The sequence below is a fragment of the Mauremys reevesii genome, linkage group 26 (genome assembly GCF_016161935.1).
Source record: "Mauremys reevesii isolate NIE-2019 linkage group 26, ASM1616193v1, whole genome shotgun sequence".
Taxonomy (NCBI): domain Eukaryota; kingdom Metazoa; phylum Chordata; order Testudines; family Geoemydidae; genus Mauremys; species Mauremys reevesii.
Window position 1 is genome coordinate 1320399 of NC_052648.1, and position 21145 is coordinate 1341543.

The window sequence follows — 21145 nt, forward strand, 5'->3', positions numbered from 1 at the left end:
GCGCCGAGGAGAGTCTCTGCCCAGCTCAGACACACGGCAACGAGGAACAGGGCCGCAGCGCTTGGCTGGGCCGCCACAGTGCAAGGTATAAATGCAGCATTTCGAGTGCCGGTCACAGTAGAACCAGCGTGGAACAAGGGACACGGGAGTGAGGAGGTGACGGGATTAAAAAGTGAGCTACAAACGGCTTTAAAAAGTGAACGTGCCCCACAATAAATTAAACATGCTGCCTAGTGCACTGCGGTCTCTGCAGCCCCCCCGCCCCCCGCCGCCCTCCCTGGTCTCCCCAGCCGCCCCACAGTGCTCCCTGGTCTCTGCAGCCCCCCCGCCAGCCCCCCCCCGCAGCGCTCCCTGGTCTCCCCAACCGCCCCCCCCAGCGCTCCCTGGTCTCCCCAGCTGCCCCCCCACAGTGCTCCCTGGTCTCTGCAGCCCCCCCGCCAGCCCCCAGAGCGCTCTCTGGTCTCCCCCGCTGCCTCCCCCCACAGCGCGCCCAGGTCTCCCCCGGCGTCCCAGCCAGCCCCCAGCGCTCCTGGTCTCCCCAGATGCCCCCCCCAGCGTTCCCTGGTCTCCCCAGCTGGCCCCCCCCAGCGCTCCCGGGTATCCCAGCCCCCCCCAACAGCACTCCAGGGTCTCCCAGCTCCCACTGCCAGGCTCACTCAGCCCCCCCCACAGCCGGGGGGCTGTTGCACTGGGGAGCCATTGCTGCTTTGCAATGGGAATACACATCTCTCCCTTTGGTTCATAGTCTGCAGTGTCTGCCTGCAAAGGGCTGTCTGGCATCAGGGAAGCAGGGGGTATGTCGGTGCCCAGCCCCTGCCCTGACCGTCTCCCCACGAGGCGGGCAGCCAGTTCATTTAGCTGCATCAATTAGAGGCAATGGAGATTGACAGCAGCACACCACAGTACAACGGACTTGCGTGCTCCAGGTCCCATGTATCCAGTGCATGAGAACGGGGCGTCCCTGTCGGGCAGCACCAGATGCTGACCGTGACAGCTCCTGTAAATAGAGACCCTCTGCCACCCGGGGCCTTCCATAGACTCCCATTACCAGCAGTGCCTCCTGCTGGCTTCACTGGGACCCGCAAGCTGGCCAGGACAGGCAGAGGCGGGGAAGGTCGCTGGAGCAGCCCGGCTCCCGGCCTGGGCACCGTGAGCCCCGATAAAGGTGCCTGAGACCCAGACAGCCTATGGGAACGGCTGGGCCCGGGCTCCCAGGCCCAGCCGCAGGGGGTGGGAGCTACGCGGGTAGAATCCAGACCCTTCGACGGGGACTCGCCTCCACGCACAGAGCCCGGGGCGGCCTGTGGGAGAGGGGCCTGCGCCCGGTGACATGGGACAGGTTCCTTCCCGGCTCTGTCACTCACAGCGCCCGAAGCCAGCGGCTCTGCTGAGCGCCCGGCCCCAGAGCTCCCGGGGGGATGATGTGACCGTCACCCCTGTGAGGAAATCCCAGCTGCGGCCTGGATGCACCCAGCGCTCCAGCCCCTGCAGCCACAGGATGCAGTGCTTGGAGCTGGAACGTGGGGGCAAAGCCCCACCTCCTGGAGGGGGGTCCCCACCCCACATCCCCTTCCGCGGGGGGGGGAATTGCCCAGGGAGCAGAGTGCCTGGACGGGAGGTAAGTGGAGCAGGACTGGCTGGACTCTGCCGTGGCAAGGGAACAGCGGGCGAGGGGCTCACCAGCCTCGGCGCTTGGAGGCAGAGCTGGGCCGGCCGGTGGGGGCTGCTGAGCCGCTAACAGGCAGGACACTGCAGCCTGGCTGCTGAGGAGCTCAAGGTGGGGAGCCAGGCCAGCCAGGCAGGGATGCTGCTAGGGGCTTAGCTGGGCCCCTGGGCTGGCACAGCCCCAGTGTGCATGTGGATCAAAGGCCTGGCTTCCCGGGGAGGAGAGTCAGTGCATCCCGGCAGGGGGGAGGGGGCCAGGCTCCGAGGGGGCACGGCCCAGGGGTACCAGGGAACATGCTCCCCACTCGGGAGCCCAGCGCTGCAGCCTGAAGGGGACACAGTGCTTAGCTGTGAGCAGCCGGGATGCTCATGGGTCTGCGTGGCCCGTCTGCCCTCCTGCAGCTCCCAGCCCTTCTGCCCATCCGGGGCCAGGTCGGGCCCTGGCTGGCAGGCGCGGGGACGGAGGGCACAGGGTGAGACCGAGGCTAGTGAGGCAAGACACACATGACAATGCTGCAGCCGCAGCCCTGTCCGAGCCCAGCGGCAGCGCACGGACCCGCCCAGGGCGGCTGGGCGCCTGCTCAGCTACAGAGCCATTCCCAGGCCGCGTGGGAGGCCCCGGAGCTGCCCGGTCATCACTCGAGGGCACACGGCAGCTTGGCAATTCCAGTCCGGGCCCACCTGGCCAGCTGCTGCCTGCTCCCTCCGGAGGGTCCCGATCTGTCCCCAGCGGGTGCTACGGGAGGGTGGGGGCCCACAGAGCTCATGGGCTCCGCGCCCCAATCTCGCTCTCTTTATTAAGAACCCTGCGGCGCCCGGTCTCCAGGTGGCTCCCAGACCCAACCAACGGGCACAGCGGGCGCCGCCCATTACGTCCCCAGCGGCAGAAACGTGAGGTTCCCCTCTGGGTCCAGGCCCAGCTCCCTGGCCTCCAGGCTCCCGCTGCGGCCCAGCTCCGGGCACCCCAGTGAGGAGCCGCCGTCGGGCTGCGAGAGCGTCCTCTCCAGAGCCCTCCTGTTGTCAAAGTGCAAGACCTCCTTCTGCTTGACCAGCGTGTTCCTGAGCGCGGGGGGCGGAGAGTCCCTGCCAGCTGAGCCGGGGGACAGGCGCTCGAGCTCGGCCGACTCCGAGTCATCGGTGGCCAGCGTCTTGGAGTCGCTGCCACTGTTGTCCTCCTCCAGCGGGCTCTCGGCCTCCTCCGGCTCAGTGTCCGACTCGCCCTCTTCCTCCAGGGTCAGCTGGAACTGGAACTTCTCCCCCGCACCGCCCTTCTCGGGGTCCTGCTCCTCAGGCGGCGAGGGGCTGTGCGGGATCATGCTCTGGTACCACTCCCGGTTGTCCTCCAGCGTGTCCAGGATCTCCTGGGCGTCGGGGTGCACCAGATCGGCCCACGTCTCCCACAGCGGGTGAGCGATGTAGTCGATGAAGCCCACCTGTGAGAAAAGGCAGAGCTGGGGGTTACGGGCAGGTCCAGGCACGTCCCCAAGGGGGCAGCATCCCTGCCCCCCGGGAGTCTTGCAGTCAGGCCCAGCATCTACATCAGCTTCCCCCGTCCAATTCTGACCCTGGGGGGACCTGGTCCCGGGACCTGCTGATTTCCAGAGCCTGCTGACGGGACGGCCCATGGGCGACGCCAAAGGACCGGGAGTGGTGCCAGCTCCTCCCTGCTTCATCGCCTGCTATCGCCCCCAGGGAGTCGTGCCCAGGCTGCCTCTCCCCACCCGGATCCTTCCACAAGAGCCCAGACGCTGCCTCGGAGCCAACGTGCCGGATGGACGGGGCCGCAGCAGGATCCTCCCCGGTGGCGAGTGCAGTGGGGTGGCAGCAGAGGGACTGGCCCAAGAGCCCCTGCCCTCTTCTCAGTGATGGGTGGGTGCAGAGGTCCCCCAGAGAAGACTCCTCCCAGGGCCACATTCCTCCTTCCCTCCCACTGTGCTCCACGGCGCCTCGCTGGCCCCTCCACCCCGCGCTGCATCCAGCACACCTTTCGCCTGCTTGGGAAGCCCAGCCCAGCCCCAGCCCCGGCCCCGGCCCCGGCCCCAGCCCAGCCCCAGCCCCAGCCCCAGCCCCAGCCTCACCTGGGACTTCTCCACGGAGGCGCTGAGCTTGTCGCACATGGGGCTGATCTCCATGCCCTTCTCCCGCTCCCGGTCCCCCTGGTGGAAGAACTCCACCATGATCCGGTCCGTCCACTGGCGGTACAGCTCCAGGGGCTTGGTGGGGTTGCTGAGGTCAGCGCAGTGAACCATGTTCTGCAGCACCTGGGGGGACGGACAGTCACAGCTTTGCAAAGAGCCCATCCACCTCCCCGATGCCTGGCTGCCCTGGCCGGCCCCACTCCCAGGGCCCGTCCCTCGGGGGCAGCACTGAGCTGGGACCTGGCAGTGTCTGCATGAGACGCCCAAAGAGGAGGGGGCAGGGCCCTGGCTGGGCATTGGGTCGTTATTCTCTTGCGCGGACAGCCCCGGAGCAGCCCAGCCTGGAGCCAGACCTGGCTCTGGAGCTCTGAGCGCTGTGGTGGGGCCGCAGGAAGGGGGTGGTTGGGATCTGTCTCAGGTTCAGGAGGGCAGAGGGGGGCAGCAGCGAGGAATGTCACTGTCTCATCATAGGCCAGAGACCATTCCGGCCGATGGGTGAAGCAGTGAGGAGGAAAGGCTGGGGCCTGCAGTGAATGGGGTCGGGGTCCCAGAGCCCCTTGCTCTCACCTGGATTCGGTCGGAGTAGTTATCCAGCAGCAGGACTCCCAGACTGGTCACCTTCTTGGTCTCCACCATCGTCTTCAGATCTGCCAGCAGGTTCATGTGTTTGGACATGTCCGTTGCCAGTACCTGCATGGAGGAGAGGGCACCCATTAGCCCGACGGCCAGCAAACCAGGCAGCCTGTCCCTCCACTCCCCCAGCACCCTGGCTCCAGCAGCCACCTCCATGGAACCGAATGCAGGTCTCTTGTGCCTCCTGGGCCAGTCCCATCGCTGGTGCCTGGGTGGGGAACAATCCCAGGCTGGCTGGTGTGGGGGCAGCTAGAAGGGACCTCACAGGCTGTGACTCTCCCACTCCAGGGATGTCACAACACAGGATGGAGACCAAGATCAGCCGTGCCCAGAGCAGCCAGGTCCTGTTCGGAGTGAAGGGAACAGCGTGTCCAGCTCCTCCGGGCCACCATTGAGTCCGTGGATCATTGACCCTGAGTCTGCCAAGCCCTGCTGGGAGCAGCGGGTGCAGGTGTGTGGAAGACCCCAGACCCAGCTGCATCAGGGCCCTTGCTCTGCAATAGCGACGCACCAAGGGCACGAGGGGCAGACAGGTGTCGGGTCAGTCAAAGGGGGCCCGTTCCTGTCAGGCCGTCACTCCATGCAGGCGTTGGGGGCTGACCTTGAGAGCGCCCCAGCGCCTCGCCCTGGTGCTCAGGGTGGCTCTGGCGCCAGCTGCGTGTGGGGCATCTGTAGGGAGTACCTAGGCCTGACCCCCATGGAGTCTCCTGAGCGCCGAGCAGGCCCTGCCCCCTCACCATGTCGATGGCCATCTTGCGGAGCGACTGCCGCTGCTTCTTGCCGAGGTGCTGGAAGATGTCGCAGTTTTCCTCCTGGAGGAGCCTGAAGCCCACGGCCAGGTGGTGATTCTCCAGGACAGAGACGTCGTTGTACATCAGAGCCAGCTCCGAGTCTGCAGAGACAGGCGGGGTTAGCGTGAGAGGCCGACGCAGGCTCCCGGCCGCCAGCCCATCCATGTGGCTGCCGGTGGCTCTCGGCGGCTCTCCCTGCTGCAAAGTGCCTGCACTGGGAAATGACTGGCCCCAGCCGGGTCCGGGGCACCTCGTGTGATACCCGGGGCCACGTCGATACCAAGTGCAGAAGCCGTCCGGGGGGCACAGCCCGCCCGATTCGAAAGAGCTGCTGCCGAAATGTTGCCACAGAGAGCGGCGGCAATTCGGCGGCAGCTCAAGCGGTTGCCGCTGTGTCCGGGGGCACTTCGGCGGAGGGTGCGGGGCCCTCTTAGGCGCAGGGCCCGATTCCCGGGAATCGCCCTAAAGCCGGCCCTGCTGGCCAGCGTCTCATCACAGTGGCCTGGGGCAGCTAGCCGTAGGACACACGTTTCCCGGGACCAGCGGGTTCCTGGGGGATCTGCACTCACTGGTGTTGATCAGGAACTGGTTTGACACGCCTGGGTGGTCAACATCATGGATGGCGCTGGCGAAGATGGCAGCCATGACCTCCAGGTCCGTGAACACAGCCTGGAACCGAGGGACAGAGAGTCAGAAGGGAAAGCAAGCCGCTCTGCAGGACGGCGGACGTGGCGGGCCCATACACCGAACACGTGGCTTTGCACGCTGGGCGAGCCAGAGGTGTACGTCACCGCGGCCCACTGGGAGCAAGCCTCTTAGCTCTGGTTAACTGCGGCTGGAGGCGCCTGCGTCCCAGGCTGCCTGCACGTCTCGGCAGCAAGCTGGGGCGAGGGAGAGTCGGGGTATTTCCCACACACTCCAGGTGGGAGGCATCCCCCAGCTGGGATCCTGGTGTGAACAGGTCCAGGATGGGACTGTGGGGAGACCCGGCCTCTGCTGGACAACATCGGGGAGGAGGAAGTGTAACTCCTACCCCTGCCCCCACGTCCCTTCTTCCCTGCAGCCAACTGTCCCACCCAGACAGTGCGACCTGCCTTCAGGGACCACCCAAAACTCCAGGAAACAGGGCTGCACGAGGGGACTGAGAGGGGACATGAGAACAGTTTTCAAGTATGTCAAAGGTTGTTAGAAGGAGGAGGGAGGTAAATTGTTCTCAATAACCTCTGAGGACAGGACAAGCAGCAACGGGCTTAAACTGCAGCAAGGGAGGTTTAAGTGGGACATTAGGAAAAACTTCCTCACTGTCAGGGTGGTGAAGCACTGGAATAAATTGCCCAGGGAGGTTGTGGAATCTCCGTCATTGGGGATTTTTAAAAGCAGGTTGGCCAAACCCCTGTCAGGGATGGGCTGATAATACTCAGTCCTGCCATGAGTGCAGGGGGCTGGGCTAGACGACCTCTCGAGGTCCCTTCCAGTTCTTTGAGTCTCTGATTTCTATGGCTCTTTCATTAAAGGATGGACAAAGCTCCCTGGGGATGGGCGGCTTGTGACATGGTGCAGACCTAGTCCCGGCTGCAGAGAGACGTGCTCTGGGGGGGGCTGAGCTCTGGAGCCCAGGGGCAGACCCGATGTGCCGTTTTGCTTCCCTCCACGGATTCACACCGTTGTGCAGCCCCGCCGGCCGCCCAGTCTGGAGCCTGGGTGGGGGAGCACCTCCGAGAGTTGGCCCCACCCCCTCACCTCCAGAGCCGGCGTGGACAGCAGCACATGCGTGGACTGGACCACGTCTGCGGCGTGGATGTTGTTGTGATAGGCCACGTCGGCGTGGTAATGGTCCTCCAGGGTCATCATGTAGGTGATGAAGGTGTCGGCTGGGATGCGGAAGGTCTTCATCAGGTCCCGCTCCTGCTGGGCGGCAGAGAGGGTGGGATGGGCTCAGTGCAGTGCAGCTTCAGGACGAGCCAGGGCGGTCCCCAGCTTCAGGGGCCCAGCTCACGGGAGAGAGAGCCCCAGGTGCCCCAGGGCCAACGCGCTGCGCCAGCCATGCCCCGCCCCTGCCTGCCCAGGAAGGGATGGGGTGGGAATGGTGAGAGCAGCACTGTGCCCGCTGCCCGGCTGCTTCTGCAAATCCTCCCCATCCCCTCCCATAGCCAGGGGCTCCCACCCACGCCTCCCCCCTGCACTGCCACAGCCAGGGCCTGGCTGAGCTCCGGGGTGGGAACCGCGGGGGGAGAGAGGGAGTTAGCGGGATCAGGGCAGGGGGACAGCTCTGTCTGTGGCAGAGACACCCCACCCCCCACCAGCTGGCTGGACAAAGGTTTTTAATTCAGAGCTCCAGGGACTTTCTCCGACCTGCAGCTGCCCTGGCACCTCCCCAGACACAGCTGCCCTGTAGGGTTGTGCGGACAAGGACGAGCTTGGGAGAGGCAAGGCCAGCGACTGTGCGGGGAGGCCAGGTCAGAGCGAGAGGCATCGTGCTGTCCCCATCCTGCCCCCCCGCCCCCGTCCTAGCCCCTGCTGCCCCCAACCCCCTTCTCCACGCTGCCCATGGCTCACTCACCTGGAAGATGCTGTACATGATGACCGTGAGTGGGCGGTTGCCAGAATACTCTGTGATTTTAAACATGTCAAGACCCCATTTGTTTGTATCTTCGAGTTCCTGGGAGAGACACATGGCAGTGAGTCAGCAGGGGGTGCGGCCGGCACAGGCCTGGCTATGGGACGGGGAGGGGCGTGGCCGGCACAGGCCTGGCGGTGGGACGGGGGGGAGGGGGCGGCCGCACAGGCCTGACAGCGGACAGGGAGGGGGCGCGGCCGCACAGGCCTGGCGGCGGACGGGAGGGGGCGCGGCCGGCACAGGCCTGGCGGCGGACGGGAGGGGGCGCGGCCGCACAGGCCTGGCGGCGGACGGGAGGGGGCGCGGCACAGGCCTGGCGCGGACGGGAGGCGCGGCCGCACAGGCCTGGCGGCGGACGGGGAGGGGCGCGCACAGGCCTGGCGGCGGACGGGAGGGGCGCGCCGGCACAGGCCTGGCGGCGGGACGGGAGGGGGCGGCCGGCACAGGCCTGGCTATGGGACGGGTTGGGGGGGACACGGCCGGCACAGGCCTGGCTGCGGGACGGGGGGAGGGGGACACGGCCGGCACAGGCCTGGCTATGGGACGGGTTGGGGGGGCACGGCCGGCACAGGCCTGGCTATGGGACAGGGGAGGCGCGGCCGGCACAGGCCTGGCGGCGGGACAGGAGGGGGGACACGGCTGGCACAGGCCTGGCTATGGGACGGGGAGGGGCGCGGCCGGCACAGGCCTGGCGGCGGGACGGGGGGAGGGGGGCGCGGCCGGCACAGGCCTGGCGGCGGGACAGGGAGGGGGGCGCGGCCGGCACAGGCCTGGCGGCGGGACAGGGAGGGGGGCGCGGCCGGCACAGGCCTGGCGGGACGGGTTGGGGGACACGGCCGGCACAGGCCTGGCGGCGGACGGGAGGGGCGCGGCTGGCACAGGCCTGGCGGTGGGACGGGTTGGGGACACGGCCGGCACAGGCCTGGCGGCGGGACGGGTTGGGGGGGACACGGCCGGCACAGGCCTGGCGGCGGGACGGGCAGGGGGGCGCGGCCGGCACAGGCCTGGCGGCGGGACGGGCAGGGGGGGCGCAGCTGGCACAGGCCGGGCGGTGGGACGGGGGGAGGGCAGCCAGGGGGACACGGGGCCGAGGGGCCCTGGGGCGAAGCATTCCTCTCCCTCCCTCAGCGTGTGGGCTCAGGGCCCTGCTCACCTTGGCCAGGAGCCCTTCCCGGTCCGTCTTGACCCCGAAGCGAGGGATGCTGGAGCTGATGAAGCTGGAGCTGTGTGTCAGTTTCTTCAGGCCGCTGATCTGGGCCATGGGGCGCGTCGTCTTCTCCACCTCCTTCTCCGTGGGCGTGGGGGAGGGAATTTCCACCTCATGCTGCTTGTCTGGGGGAGAGAACATGCAGAGAACGGTCGGCGTGTTGGGCACAGGCCCCCGCCAGGCCATCGCCAGCTGGGATCTGGGGACGCTGCCCGGGTCATAGATCATAGATCACAGACTATCAGGGTGGGAAGGGACCTCAGGAGGTATCTAGTCCAACCCCCTGCTCAAAGCAGGACCAACCCCAACTAAATCAGACCAATTCCGGCACCTGCCTCTGTCCTTCCTTGAGCAGCTGGTGAGCCAAGAGGCTGCTCTGAGAGCCAGCGGCACCAGGCTGGTCGGAGCCCACCTCAGAGCCCTTGGCAGCGCGGCTGGGTGAGGTCCCTGAGCAGTAGGAAAGTGGCAGATTCCCAGCGGGGGGGCACAGGACGGGACACCACTGCCAAGCTGGGGGAAAGCCCCTGACCCTGTGCCCCAGGCAGCTGGGGACGGCCAGCAGGGACAGTGGGCCCCCCTTCCCCTGCAGAACACTGCGTTCCCCTTGCCAAGCGCCTGTCAAAGCCCCGCACCGCGGCCCAGCGCCTGAGAGCAGCCGGCTTTGTGTCCTGGCCTGCGGGCACTTGTGCTGTCAGTTTCCTGGAGAGTTCAAATCCTGGCACAACCCCTGTGTGTTTTCCGCCCGAGCCCCACGGCTTCACGCCGCTCAGGCCTGACCCGCCCGCCCGCCAATACGACTCAGCCCCAGAATTGACGTAAGTTGAGTCTAATAATATTATCGCTGCCATGGCAACGAGAGACAATGTGTTGAGGAATGTTGGTGCTTCCCAGCTAAACTGATGTTTCAAAGACCAATTCCTCCCCTCTCCCCCGGTGCACACGCACAGGCATGGATCACCTGTGTAACCCCCCTGCCCAGCACCGGGAACCGTGGCAAGCCGGGGTTCTTCACAGCCACTCTGCTCCATCGCCATCAGGGTGCGGTTCAGAGCTCTGCCAGAGGCTCCCAGAAGAGCCCCCGACCTGCTCCGTGCCTCAGTTTCCCCATCTGTAAAATGGAGCTGCTGACGCAGCCCAGAGGCAGGGCTGGGAAGCTGCATTCATTCTGGGGGCGGGGGTGGTGCAGATTTGATCTGCGGAGGCCTCTCCTGTTCCCGCAGCCAGGTAGGTAGCCAAAGGAACACTCCCTTGTTAAAGCCCCACTATCTCAGCAAAGGGCCTGAGACTGCAGGGAGCCCCAGGGCGTTTGCATTCCTCAAACAGGCAGCTGTAAAGAGGGGGGTGGGGGGACCCGTGGAAAATGAAAGCAAAGCCAAGTCCGCGTGTGGGACAGGGCTGATCCCGAGGGACGAGCGCTCCTCTGAGCCCTCAGCCCCAGGAATGCAGGGTCTGTGCACGGCCCCATGCAGAGCTGGGCTGTGCAAGAGAACCCCCAAGGACTTGGCCGTCAGCTGCACCCAGCGCATGCTGCCCAGCTCTGCCTGGACACGGCGCTGCAGTTCAAGCGCCAGGTGCCCAGAGACGAGCCCCCTGCCAACGGACTCCAGCTGGAATCCTGCCGGAGTGAGGACCCAGGACCCAGCACCGGGGCTCCGCTCCACCCTCCGCTCTGCTGGGAAAGGAAGAGACGCAGAGGAAGCATCTCGCCTCCAGGTCAGGTCTGGATTGCAGTTACAAAGGGACACGGGGACAGAGCCCTGCGCTGGGTGTGGCTGGAGATGCATGGTCACGCCACCTGGCAGGCCAGTCAGTATTTCCCATGTGATTTCATTAGCCTGGGCAGCAATCAGGTCTCTGGGAAGGGCAGGGTCTCTAATTAGCCTCACGTCTGCACAGCGCCGGGAATGTACAAGGGCTACACAAGATCTCTGAGGCCCTGGCAGCCTCTGCTGCTCTGTGCAGAGACCAGCAGGACCCCGATTTCCATCTGGGTGCTGGGCTTTCCCCAAGCTCCATGCCAACAGTGAGTGCCGGGCATCACGGCCTGTCCCGTCCCACGGGGGCTGCAACACCTAAGCAAATGCTGGGAGTCAGCTAATTCTTCTCGCTGAGCATTGACGAGCTGCTCCATTTCCTGGGGATGGCATGGTGCCGCTCTGGCGCCCAGCCCCTGCCTGCCTGTCGCCCCAAAGCACATGGGATTCCTGCCCCCGCCGACTCCAGAACAGGGAAACGCTCAGCTGCTTTATTCACCGTCACTCAGCCAAAGGCCCTAGGCCGCAAGCACAGGGGCTGGCAGCAGCCTGGGCAGGTCGGTCGACCCGTGTACAAGCCCAGATGGTGTGAGGGTCAGCGTGACCAACAGACTGTCTGATGCTGGAGATTAACCACCGCTGTGTTGTGACCCTAAAGCAGCCTCCACTCTGGTTTATTGGGACAGACCCAGTTTCTCCAGTGAGGGCCTGGTGCTCTGGGCCCTTGTTTCCGGTCACCCGAAAAGTCCTGTGTTTTTTTCTGCCTGTTGACAAGTCGGATTTTTGTAAGCACCAGCGTCGGCGTGCGGCGAGCAGCCGCTCCGAGCGGCGTGGGCGTGCGGCGAGCAGCTGCTCCGAGCGGCGTCGGCGTGTGGCGAGCAGCCGCTCCAAGCAGCGTTGGCTGCGTGCTCACCGGGGCCCGGCGAAGGAGGGAGCGGCGGGCTGAGTGGCCGTGTCAGGAGCATGCAGCTAATGAGCACAGGCCCTGCCAGAGCTGGGAGCAAGCGTTAAGTTCACTTGTTTGGTGGTTCATGGCAAACCTGTTCACAGGCTCTGCCTACGTCTGCACTTGGGGCTGGAGGAGCCTCCCCGCCCTAGTGCTGATTGCGGCCGCGCGGCCAGCGGGACGGGGTATGTACTCGGCCCAGCGAGCCCGGCCGTGCCACCCTGGCTACACTCTCTTAACGCACCAGCTTGAGCGGAGCTAGCGCCAGCATGTCTCCTTGAGCTGGGACCCGCCCCCAGCTCTGAGCGTAGCCCAGCAGTTCCCAAACTTCATTGCTCCACGACCCGCTTCTGACAACAAAAATCACGACACAACCCCGGGGGGGACCAAAGTCTGAACCTGCCCGAGCCCCACTGCCCTAGGTGGGGAGGCCACAGTCGAAGACCAAGGGCTCCAGCTCCAGGTCCCAGCAAGTCTAATGCCTGCTGGGGTAGCTGTATCTCAATGGCCTGTCCGCCCTGCTCTGCAATCTGCAGCACGGCTGCACGCCAAGCTCGCTTTGATCTGGCTAGCTCCAGTAACAGCAGCAGTGATGATGGAGCAGCACAGGTGCCGGCCCCCAGGACGCTGGGTACATCCGCAGGGCGATAGCACCCCCCAGCTACCACGGCTATGGTGCTCTTGGGCATGCCGACACATGCTGCAGTCCCATGCCCGAGTGCTCTGCAGACAGACCCGCCGTTACCGGGCAAACCCTCCTCTTGGAAGCGGGGGGCTGGCAGCAGCGACATCAGCGCATGCTGAGGAATGTATCTGCTGGCCTCTGTATCGCTATTTTGTGGCACTAGAAACGTGGCCGGCTCCTTATCTCCGGCTGGAAGGCCCGGCAGAGTGGCTCTAGCCGTGGGGCAACAGGCTGGACTGCAGCTGGGGACATGTTAAACCGAGCCCTTCCTAAACACTGGCCACACCTTGGCCACTGCAAGGCTGCTGGACCCCACCCCGACCACACGGACATGCAGAGACAAAGCGAGCCCAGGGACGCAGGGAAATCCCTCCTGCCTGCCCCTCAATCCTGACCGGGGCTGGAGGGGGCCCAGGAGCGGCCTTTTGCCACTTCAATCAGCCCCGTCACATACAGCAGAGGCCACATTCCCAGTCACCCGGCAAGACGTCACGAGGGCAGAGAAGGGCACTTCTCCTTTCTCTGCGGGGTAACAAGGAGAGAAAGGGGAGGCCTCGCGGGCAGCCGTTCCCACGGCCCCATCACCGGGAAGAAGTGGCTGATGTACTTAGCCAGGGCACAGCGCAGGACTCAGAAGGAGACTGTGGCTGCCCTGTCTTTTTAGTGATGTCACATGACTTCCCTAGCAGGCTGACGCCATTGCTGGGTGCAGCACCTTCCCCTAGCTACTCCTGGTGTGGGAACAGTGCAGAGCGTGGCGGGAGGGAGAGCTCAGTGGTTTGAGCATTAGCCTGCTAAACCCAGGGTAGTGAGCTCCATCCTTGAGGAGGCCATTTTGGGATCCGGGGCAAAAATCTGTCTGGGGATTGGTCCTGCTTCGAGCAGGGGGTTGGACTAGATACCCCCTGAGGTCCTTCCAATCCTGCTATTCTATGATTCTGCCCCCACAACAATCATTATCCCAGTGACTACGGTCACACCCAGCTCACCCCAGCCCCTTTGTGCCTGGTGCTTTTCAAACACACCCTGCCCCAAAGAGATTACACAGAATCCACTGAGAAACCAAATGCAACAGGCAGGGCTCTTCCACCGCATGCACCATCACTACCCCTCCCTGTTTTCTGCCTGGGTTTTGCTCAGTCTAGGAAAGCCTTAGAGACAATGGGGCTTCCACACATGGCTGGGGCTAGTCTCTGCTTAGCACACGATGGGGAGCTGCTGGGACACAGAGCAGCACAGGAGAAAATCTCTGGCTCCAGCCGCACCCCCTGGCTTCTCACTGGTCCTTCAACTCCAGACATCACATTCTCTAAAGGACGTATGGACGGGGCAGCGCGGCATCCCGCAGCCCTGCTACTCACCCAGGAAGGTGCTGGAGATGTACTCAGACACCTGGTTGCCAGAGCGGCTGGTTTCGGATAGGTGTGTCAGTTCCCTGTTCAGCATCCTTTTAAACTGCAAAGACAAGCAATGGTGCCCATTAGCAACCCGGCCAGGAGACCCGAGCAGGAGGAATCGCCGCCCCAGCCGCCACGGCCCTGCCCAGCGGGATGGGGAGGGGGTGGAGTGGAAGCACCAAGCGGGCTCTGGGGATGGCAACAGGAATTCCTTTCCCTGGGGGTGCAGCACTCTGCCCTGGGCGGCTCTCACGGGTTTTATAATAATGTGCTCGTAGTGACCTGGCCCTCCAACGCGTACTACACCAGACCGTGCGCCGCGGCACGGCACCAGCACGTAAACACAGAGACGCAGCCCACAGAGGTGTGAGCTGCATGGACGTGACCACGGGCTGTTACACGAACTTGCTGCATGTGGGTTGTTGCCCCTTTCCATGCTCATTCTTGGGGAAGGAATATCCCAGCAGGTGCAACTGAAGCAAACTGCTCTGCTCACAGGCTGCTTTCAGACCGATTTCCTTCCCCGTGAGTGGGCTGGACCCTGCGTTCACACCATCATGTGTGACACACATTGCACGTGGCACAATCACAACACGCTGGATCAGTCCCACTGCGCAGCACCATGTGCGTGTGAAAGGAGCAGAGAGTGCAGGAGCCATGGGCACAGGCTCAATGCCACCCTGGAGAGGGTGCCCGGCAAGGACCCTGCGAAGGCCACAGGCCGAGCTCACCAGGAGAGTTTCCAGGGGGTGACGTTGGTTCTGGGGCAGGAGACAAACCACGACTGGGGCAGCTAAAGCCATCAGCAAGGGCCAGGGCTGGAGGCAATCGCTCGGAGCAGAACAGGGCTCCGCACAGGACACCCAATGGGAAATACAGCCGGCCCTGCATTCCCAGGTGGGCGCCTGCACCTCAGTGCATAGCCAGGGGCACCAGGGCTGCAGTTTGGGACTCTTCGGCTGGAAACACCTGCCTCTCTCCCCGCTGCAGGGGAGCTGGCGAGGTAAGGACTGGGCTGCAGGAGGGCTCCGACCCCCTACCCCCGAACCGCTGCCACGGGGAGATACGCTAGACACGGGCTCTCTGGCACAAGGATGCCCGGGGATGCAGCCTGGCCCCAGCAAGAGCAGGCTGCACCCCACTTGGGGTGTGAGAGCCAGAGGGTGGGCCCAGGCCAGGCTGCCGCGCGGAGGGAACTCAGGGGAGCTTGCTGGGGTGACAAGCCCTGGGCCTGGGGCCAGCTCACCCACTTACCTTGATAAAGCCCCAGGATGTGGAGGACCAAGGGCTGGTGTCAGGCATCTCAGCTCCCCCTCAGCAAGGCTGGCACCGTGCGGGCGGGCGCCTTGGGCTGAGCCAGGGATGCCCCTTGGGAACCAGGGGGCTGGGGGGGTGGGGGATTAGCCGAACACCTGATGCCCTATGAATCAGAGCAGGATGCTGACGCGCGGGGTGCAGTGCAGGCCGCAGGGGCCTGGCGGCTCCGCTCCCGGCTGCATCGCTGCTGGGGTCCGGGCTCCTTGCTCATGCCCCGGGCACCCCAGGGCTGCTCCTGCTGCGGCAGGTAGCCCCGCCCCAGCGCGCTGCCGCCCAACGAGCGAGCTCCGTGGCAGGGGCCGGCCCCAGCCCTGCGCTCCCATTAGCTGCCTGGGCCCCAGCCGCTTCAACCCTTCCTGTGCTGCACGGCAGCCCCCGTCTCAGAGCTGGGCCAGGGGACGGAGCCTGGCTCGGCGCAGCGGGCAGGACAGGCGAGGGGGTGTCCCGGGCTGTTACGGCGGCAGCTCTCGCCTCTGTCCCCTGGGTGCAGGAAATGGGACCCAGTTCTAGAGGTGGGTGCAGCTCAGGATGGCAAGGTGGGGCCGGGGCATGGGGGGCTGGGGGTGCACCCCCTGGCTTGAAACGGTTTCTATTATATGCAGGGTTTACAGCTGGGGCAATAGTGACCGGTTTCACAGGAGCAGCCCTGTTAGTCTGTATCAGCAAAAACAACGAGGAGTCTTGTGGCACCTTAGAGACTAACACATTTATTTGGGCTGATGAAGTGGGTTCTAGCCCACAAAAGCTTATGGCCAAATAAGTGTGTTAGTCTCTCAGGTGCCACAAGGACTCCTTGTTTTTAGGGGGTCAATGGCTCTCAGCACCCCCCAATGTACAAACTGCTCCAGTGCCCTGGGCAGAGGGCTGCCGGACTGCGGGTCCTGGAGCGACTCGCTGGGCGAAGGAATTCCTTTTACCAGGCTCTTGGCGAGAGAGACGACGTGTGTGTAGAACGCAGCCTGGGGCACAGTCTGTTCCCGGTTCCCCCCTGGCACCCGGTTCCGTTTCTGCGCGGTGCATGTGTGTATCGGGGCTCCCCCCGCAGATCAGAACTATTCTAAGGAAGGCCCAGCCCACAGTTCTGAGCCACTTGGCAAGTCAAGCTCCTGAAAAAAGAAATGAGCTGGAGAAGAAGCCGAGGTGCAGATTGAGCTGTGCAGCACGTGCTGCCGCAGCAACATCTGCACAACAACAGGAAGGAAGGAGCGGGTGACGTGAGCCGAGAACTTGGCGCTGATCACACATGAGTATCTCCGCTGCCTTCTATTGCGCTCCAAACATTCGTCAGAGCGGAAGGCCAGGAACCAAATCGCTCGTGGGCTTGGCTTCTGCAAGAGCAATTGGCCAGGCAGGTCCCTCCGGAGGAGAGCAGGATTTTCCGCCTCACGAGTTCCAGGACGACAGTGGAGACAACATCCAACCCTCTCCAGGCAGGACTAGGCAGCTTTCAGAGCACCTGAGCCTGGCTACGCACGTCAGAAGAATCTGAGCACCTCCGAAGTGTCCATGGGCCTATCTTCCCGGCCCCGCTGCAGGCAGGGCAGCATCGTTGTTCCCATTCACAGGTGGTGAACTCAGGCACGGAGAGATCCAGGAAGTTGCCCAAAGTCACCCAGGGAGTCAGAGCGATAGCTGGGAACTGAGCCTAGCTCCCCCGACTCCCACCGCAGTGCCTTAGCCATGCGGCCACACTTCCTCCATTGCCGCCCTGGGGAATTCCGGTGCCGTTCTTGCCAGTGCCGACAAGGCCCTAGTGACTATGCACCTGCACCGCCCTGGTGCTCCCCTCTCTCCACAAAGCAGGGGCAGCCCTTTGGCTCTTCCTGGGTTGCTCGGCACACCCTGGTGACTGAGTGTGAAGGCCTGGCTGAAGCTGCAGGCTGAAGCTAGTGCCGAGGGCTGCAGTCTGCGCTGAGGCGGAGGCATTAGACCAGCACTCTAGGGGTTGGGCTGGCTCCCAAGGTGTTGGTGTTAAGCTCTGAGCCCTCGCTCGATGGTTCGGGACCTGGTTCCCTGAGACACATTCTCCCTGTGCCAGGACGCCACAGCTCAGGGCAGCAGGGCCTACAGCTGAGACCCCTCGCCAGAGAGGGCCAGGAGCTTTGGGCAGGGCATTCGCGCGGGTTTGGCACTCACGCCCCGTTTGGTTTGCCAGAGCCCAGGTTTAACCTTCCTGGCCCACTGCACAGCCCAGATTCTCGCTGGCTGCTGCGGCGCGAGCGGGTTGGGGTGGGGCTGGGGGTATGGGCAGCCCTTGTGTGTTGAACCCGATGAGAAGGGCACCAGAGCCCACACACTCCAAGTAAGAACCATAAATCTGACTACACCCTAACGCCTCCCTCGGCCCGCCTGGGCCTGCAGCCAGCGAGTGGAGCAGCAACGCCCAGCCCTCCGAGTGGGGCTCACTGTCACAGAAGGACCCCGTTAGCCATTGCCCCCCAAAGGCAAATCTGATCCGGGAGCGAAGAATGTGTCAGTGCAGAACCTGACTTGCCTCGGTCAGAGAAGAGCCCTGGAATGGGGAATGTAATTCCTGAGCTCAGGCTGCGATGGGAATCCCAGAGCTGAGCAACTTGCTGAGCCTGCTGCTTGCCACTCTGGTCAAGGGCTGGGAAGCAGCCAGGAGCCCCTGCGCTCCACCCCAGAGGGAGCGCACCCCTGGCCACACACGGTGTCTGGTGGTGGAATGTTACCACATGCCCCCTATCCGTACACGCACAGGGGGCAATGAGGCCGAGTACAGCGCTGGGGTGCGCCCGGTAGCATCACTGTCACGTGGGGCAGCGTCTCTCTGCTCTGGGGTTGTGCAGCGCCCAGCACAATGGGTTGTGGCCAGCGACTGGGGCACCTGGGCACTACTGAGACACACAGAGCAGCAGCAGGCACCTATGCTGAGTCGGGCCCCGCCCGCAGGAGTTGCCTGGAGCCAGGTTTCCAGAGGGCTACTCACCCGTAGCTGCCTTGGACTCTGCTGGAACTCAGCTACCAAACCCAGAGGTACCTAAACCAGCAGCTTCTGCTGACAGTGTTGGCCATAATCTGCCAAGCACCCAGCGGCAGGTGCCAGCCCCACCGTTCTGGTCCATGTCAGCTGGCTAGAGTGTTCTCCACTTCCTGTCCTGACCTGCTGTGTGCCATCGCTGTGTGTCAAACAGCTGCCACACTCCAGCCCAGAGCAGGCTGCATTCCTGGGGGGGGGGCAGAGGAGTGCAACCCCCTGCATCCAGGCTCTGCAGGATGAGGCGTGGCCCTGGGTCCTTGGGACTGTCCACCGGCTCTCTCTGCACAGCGGTGGCCCACAGGACGGCTGGGTGGGGGTTTATAGACAGGAGCAGCATCTCTGTTGCCTGTCAGGGTCTGAAGGGGTCGCATGCTCCCATGAGGAGCTGCTACGTCTCTTACCTTGTTGGAGGCCATCTCACTGACAGAATGCCTGGTCTGCAGGGTCTCCAGCTGGTCCAAGCACCAGTCCAGCTCTTCCAGGGTCTCGATTGCCAGCTTCTGACAGGCATCCTCTGCGGACAGAGAAGCAGGCGGCATTGGGGAGGGTGCTCGCTGGCTGGCTGGCTGGAGGCCATGTCAGCACGCCCCAGGGGCTCAGCATCACGCCCGTGCCCCCTGGGCCGTGCACTGCAGCCGCTCTGCTCCCAGCATTTAAAGCTTGGGCCCCGAGGTGCCTTCGCTTCACAGGCTGGTGCCCGGAGAGCGTAGCAGCCTGTCGCCCCGAAGTTCTCTCTCCCTCTGCCTGGCCTGCTCTGCCCTGTCCAGCCGGAGCCGTGCTGCGCTCAGCCTGCCGGCCGGCCGCATGTGGCTGGAGGGGAAGCCAAGCCGGGGGGGCTCGCAGGGCCGGCTCGTTACATAAAGCACAAATAGCAAATATCAGGTGGAAGTTGCAGCCATTTGTTGTGTTGCCATGGCGACAGCAGGAGGGTGAGCCTGACGGGTTCGGTGCCAAGGGAGGTGCAGGACCGGGGCTGTGGGGCGATTTGGGGTCAGACATGATAACGATGTCCACAGGGGCTCGAGAAGGTAGCTCTGCTCCCCGGGCTGCAGCAGGCACCGGCTACCAGGCGATTCCTGCCCGGGGCCCAGGCAATCACCCGGCCTCTAACACCAGAGCTTGTGAGAGGCATCGTCCCTAGAACTGCCCTGGAGCTGAAGGGCCGCCCAGAGGGGGGGGACAAGTGGGCCAGGCCCCGGGCCCCACAGGGGCCCCCACGAGAATATAGTATTCTATAATATTGCAGGGGCCCCCGAAATTGCTTTGCCCCAGGCCCCCTGAATCCTCTGGGCGGCCCTGCAGCTGGGACTGCCCCAAGCCCCAGTGGGGCGGTGCCAGGACCCAGACACTGCTGTGAGCCTGTCCAAGAATCTGACCCTGGCACCACCGCGGGGCCTGGTGGCACAGAGCTGAGGGGGAGCCGAACCCCAGCCTGGCGGGGGGAATTGCTGCACTTTCTGCCATGAAACAACAGGGTTTTCCAGGCCCACGTGGCTGGTGTTTCCAAGCACTGGCCACACTGCACACCCCAGGAGTCGGGGGAACGGTGTGGCTTGGCCAAGCTGCCGTTTCCTCTGGGCAGCAGGTATCGCAGGCCTGGCCCCTGGGGTGAATGTCCCTGGCCCGCCCTGCTAGCTAGGTTCTGAGGGCAGAGGGGATGTGATTGTCTGACCACCTGCCCTGAATTAAGGCCGGTTGGAGCCAGGCTGTAGCTTTCAGAAAAGCCATCCCTCTTGAGGGAGACCCCAGCACAGCCCATGGCTAATTCCGTTCATTGCACCTTATTCCCAGTCTGAACTGGGCTAGTTGCAACTTCCGCCACTGGATCTCGAGAGACTTGTGTCATCACAGTCCCCTGGCCAGCTCGGGTGGGCGTTGATGCCCCAAGGCACATGGGGCTGGGCCCCACGTCCAGGCAGGAAGCCAACAGGCACAGGCCCCCCTGCCAGGGTCGGGCCCTATACTGGGTCTTATGGCCCTGCCCCAGACAGCAGCCCCACCTTATAGCAGAGATGTCCTGGGACACCCTCCCATCCAGCCGCCCGGGAGGGCGATGCCCAGGCCCCCTGCCCTACCCAGTAAGGCCAGGCCAGCCTCGAGAAGTGCTCGGCCTTTCAACGGGGCACAGACTTCTGCAGGGCTGCCAGGCTGTGGGATAAGGGCGTTTATGCCCTGCTTCCACCCAAAGGCGCCCAGGTTCCCCAGTGGCTGGCTGAGGGGTGCCCCTCTGGCCCCCCATGGCATCAGCACCCCCCATGCTCACACCCCAGGCTGAAGCCAGCTGCAGTCGGGTTTGTTTGTGTGTTGCGGGTTGGCTGGGGTCAGAGGAAGCAGGGGCAGGCCTCCCGCCGGGGCTGGAACTCAGGCCTGGAGACACGAGCAGAGAGTTTTATTAATGGAACGTCTGACGTCAATAGGAGACTTTCCATCCTTGCTTCGGCATGAAGAGGAGCCAGGCAGGAGGGAGCAGGCAAAAACCCGACATGGATCAGGAGGGGCCGTGCCAGAGCCCCGGCACGCTCACCCCTTGGGGGACCGGGCTGGGGAGAGCGAGGGGAGCTTCATTCCCACAGGCCTCTGGCCACGGGAGGCCCCATCTCCTGGGAGCTGCCAGGCCTGCGAGCTGGGAGCAAGTGGAGTTGCTTTGGGCGCCTGAGCAGATGACATGCCCACGTCCACCGTTCTCACCAGGCTGATGTCCCAGTACCAAGGCAAGCTGCAGCCCTGGCACTGGACAGCAGGCAGCTGCTCTGACATCCCAGCCTCAGGCTCAGCAGGGCAGGTGGCTGATGGCTGAGGCCGGAGAGTCACGTCCATCCTGCAGGGGAACCCAGGGCCTCGGCTCTGATGGGGCTGGGAGAGAGGGATCCTGGTGGGAGGCCAGTTGGGAGAGAGAATCCTAGGGAGGGTCCATCTCACCCTCCCGTCAGCTCCAACCAGCTGCTGCCGGCTGCCCCCATGTGAGCCGCCTGCGCCCTGCGGTGGGTCTGTCGC

The 21145-nt window shown here is 64.4% G+C and overlaps 1 protein-coding gene across 3 annotated transcripts in view; it reads right to left on the minus strand.

Annotated features, from left to right (window-relative positions):
- Positions 1 to 617: 617 nt before the first annotated feature.
- The window catches only part of PDE4C (phosphodiesterase 4C), a 60618-nt gene continuing 40090 nt past the window's right edge, over positions 618 to 21145 (minus strand). For all 3 annotated transcript variants that reach the window (XM_039515930.1, XM_039515931.1, XM_039515929.1), the window contains exons 6-15: positions 18553 to 18665; positions 13798 to 13891; positions 8998 to 9176; positions 7788 to 7886; positions 6968 to 7132; positions 5797 to 5896; positions 5174 to 5328; positions 4371 to 4493; positions 3744 to 3926; positions 618 to 3098 (exon numbers count right to left, since the gene is read on the minus strand). In XM_039515930.1, coding sequence (XP_039371864.1) covers positions 2535 to 3098; positions 3744 to 3926; positions 4371 to 4493; positions 5174 to 5328; positions 5797 to 5896; positions 6968 to 7132; positions 7788 to 7886; positions 8998 to 9176; positions 13798 to 13891; positions 18553 to 18665 — 1775 coding nt within the window. In that variant the 3' untranslated portion in view covers positions 618 to 2534. The remainder of the gene's footprint in view (positions 3099 to 3743; positions 3927 to 4370; positions 4494 to 5173; positions 5329 to 5796; positions 5897 to 6967; positions 7133 to 7787; positions 7887 to 8997; positions 9177 to 13797; positions 13892 to 18552; positions 18666 to 21145) is intronic.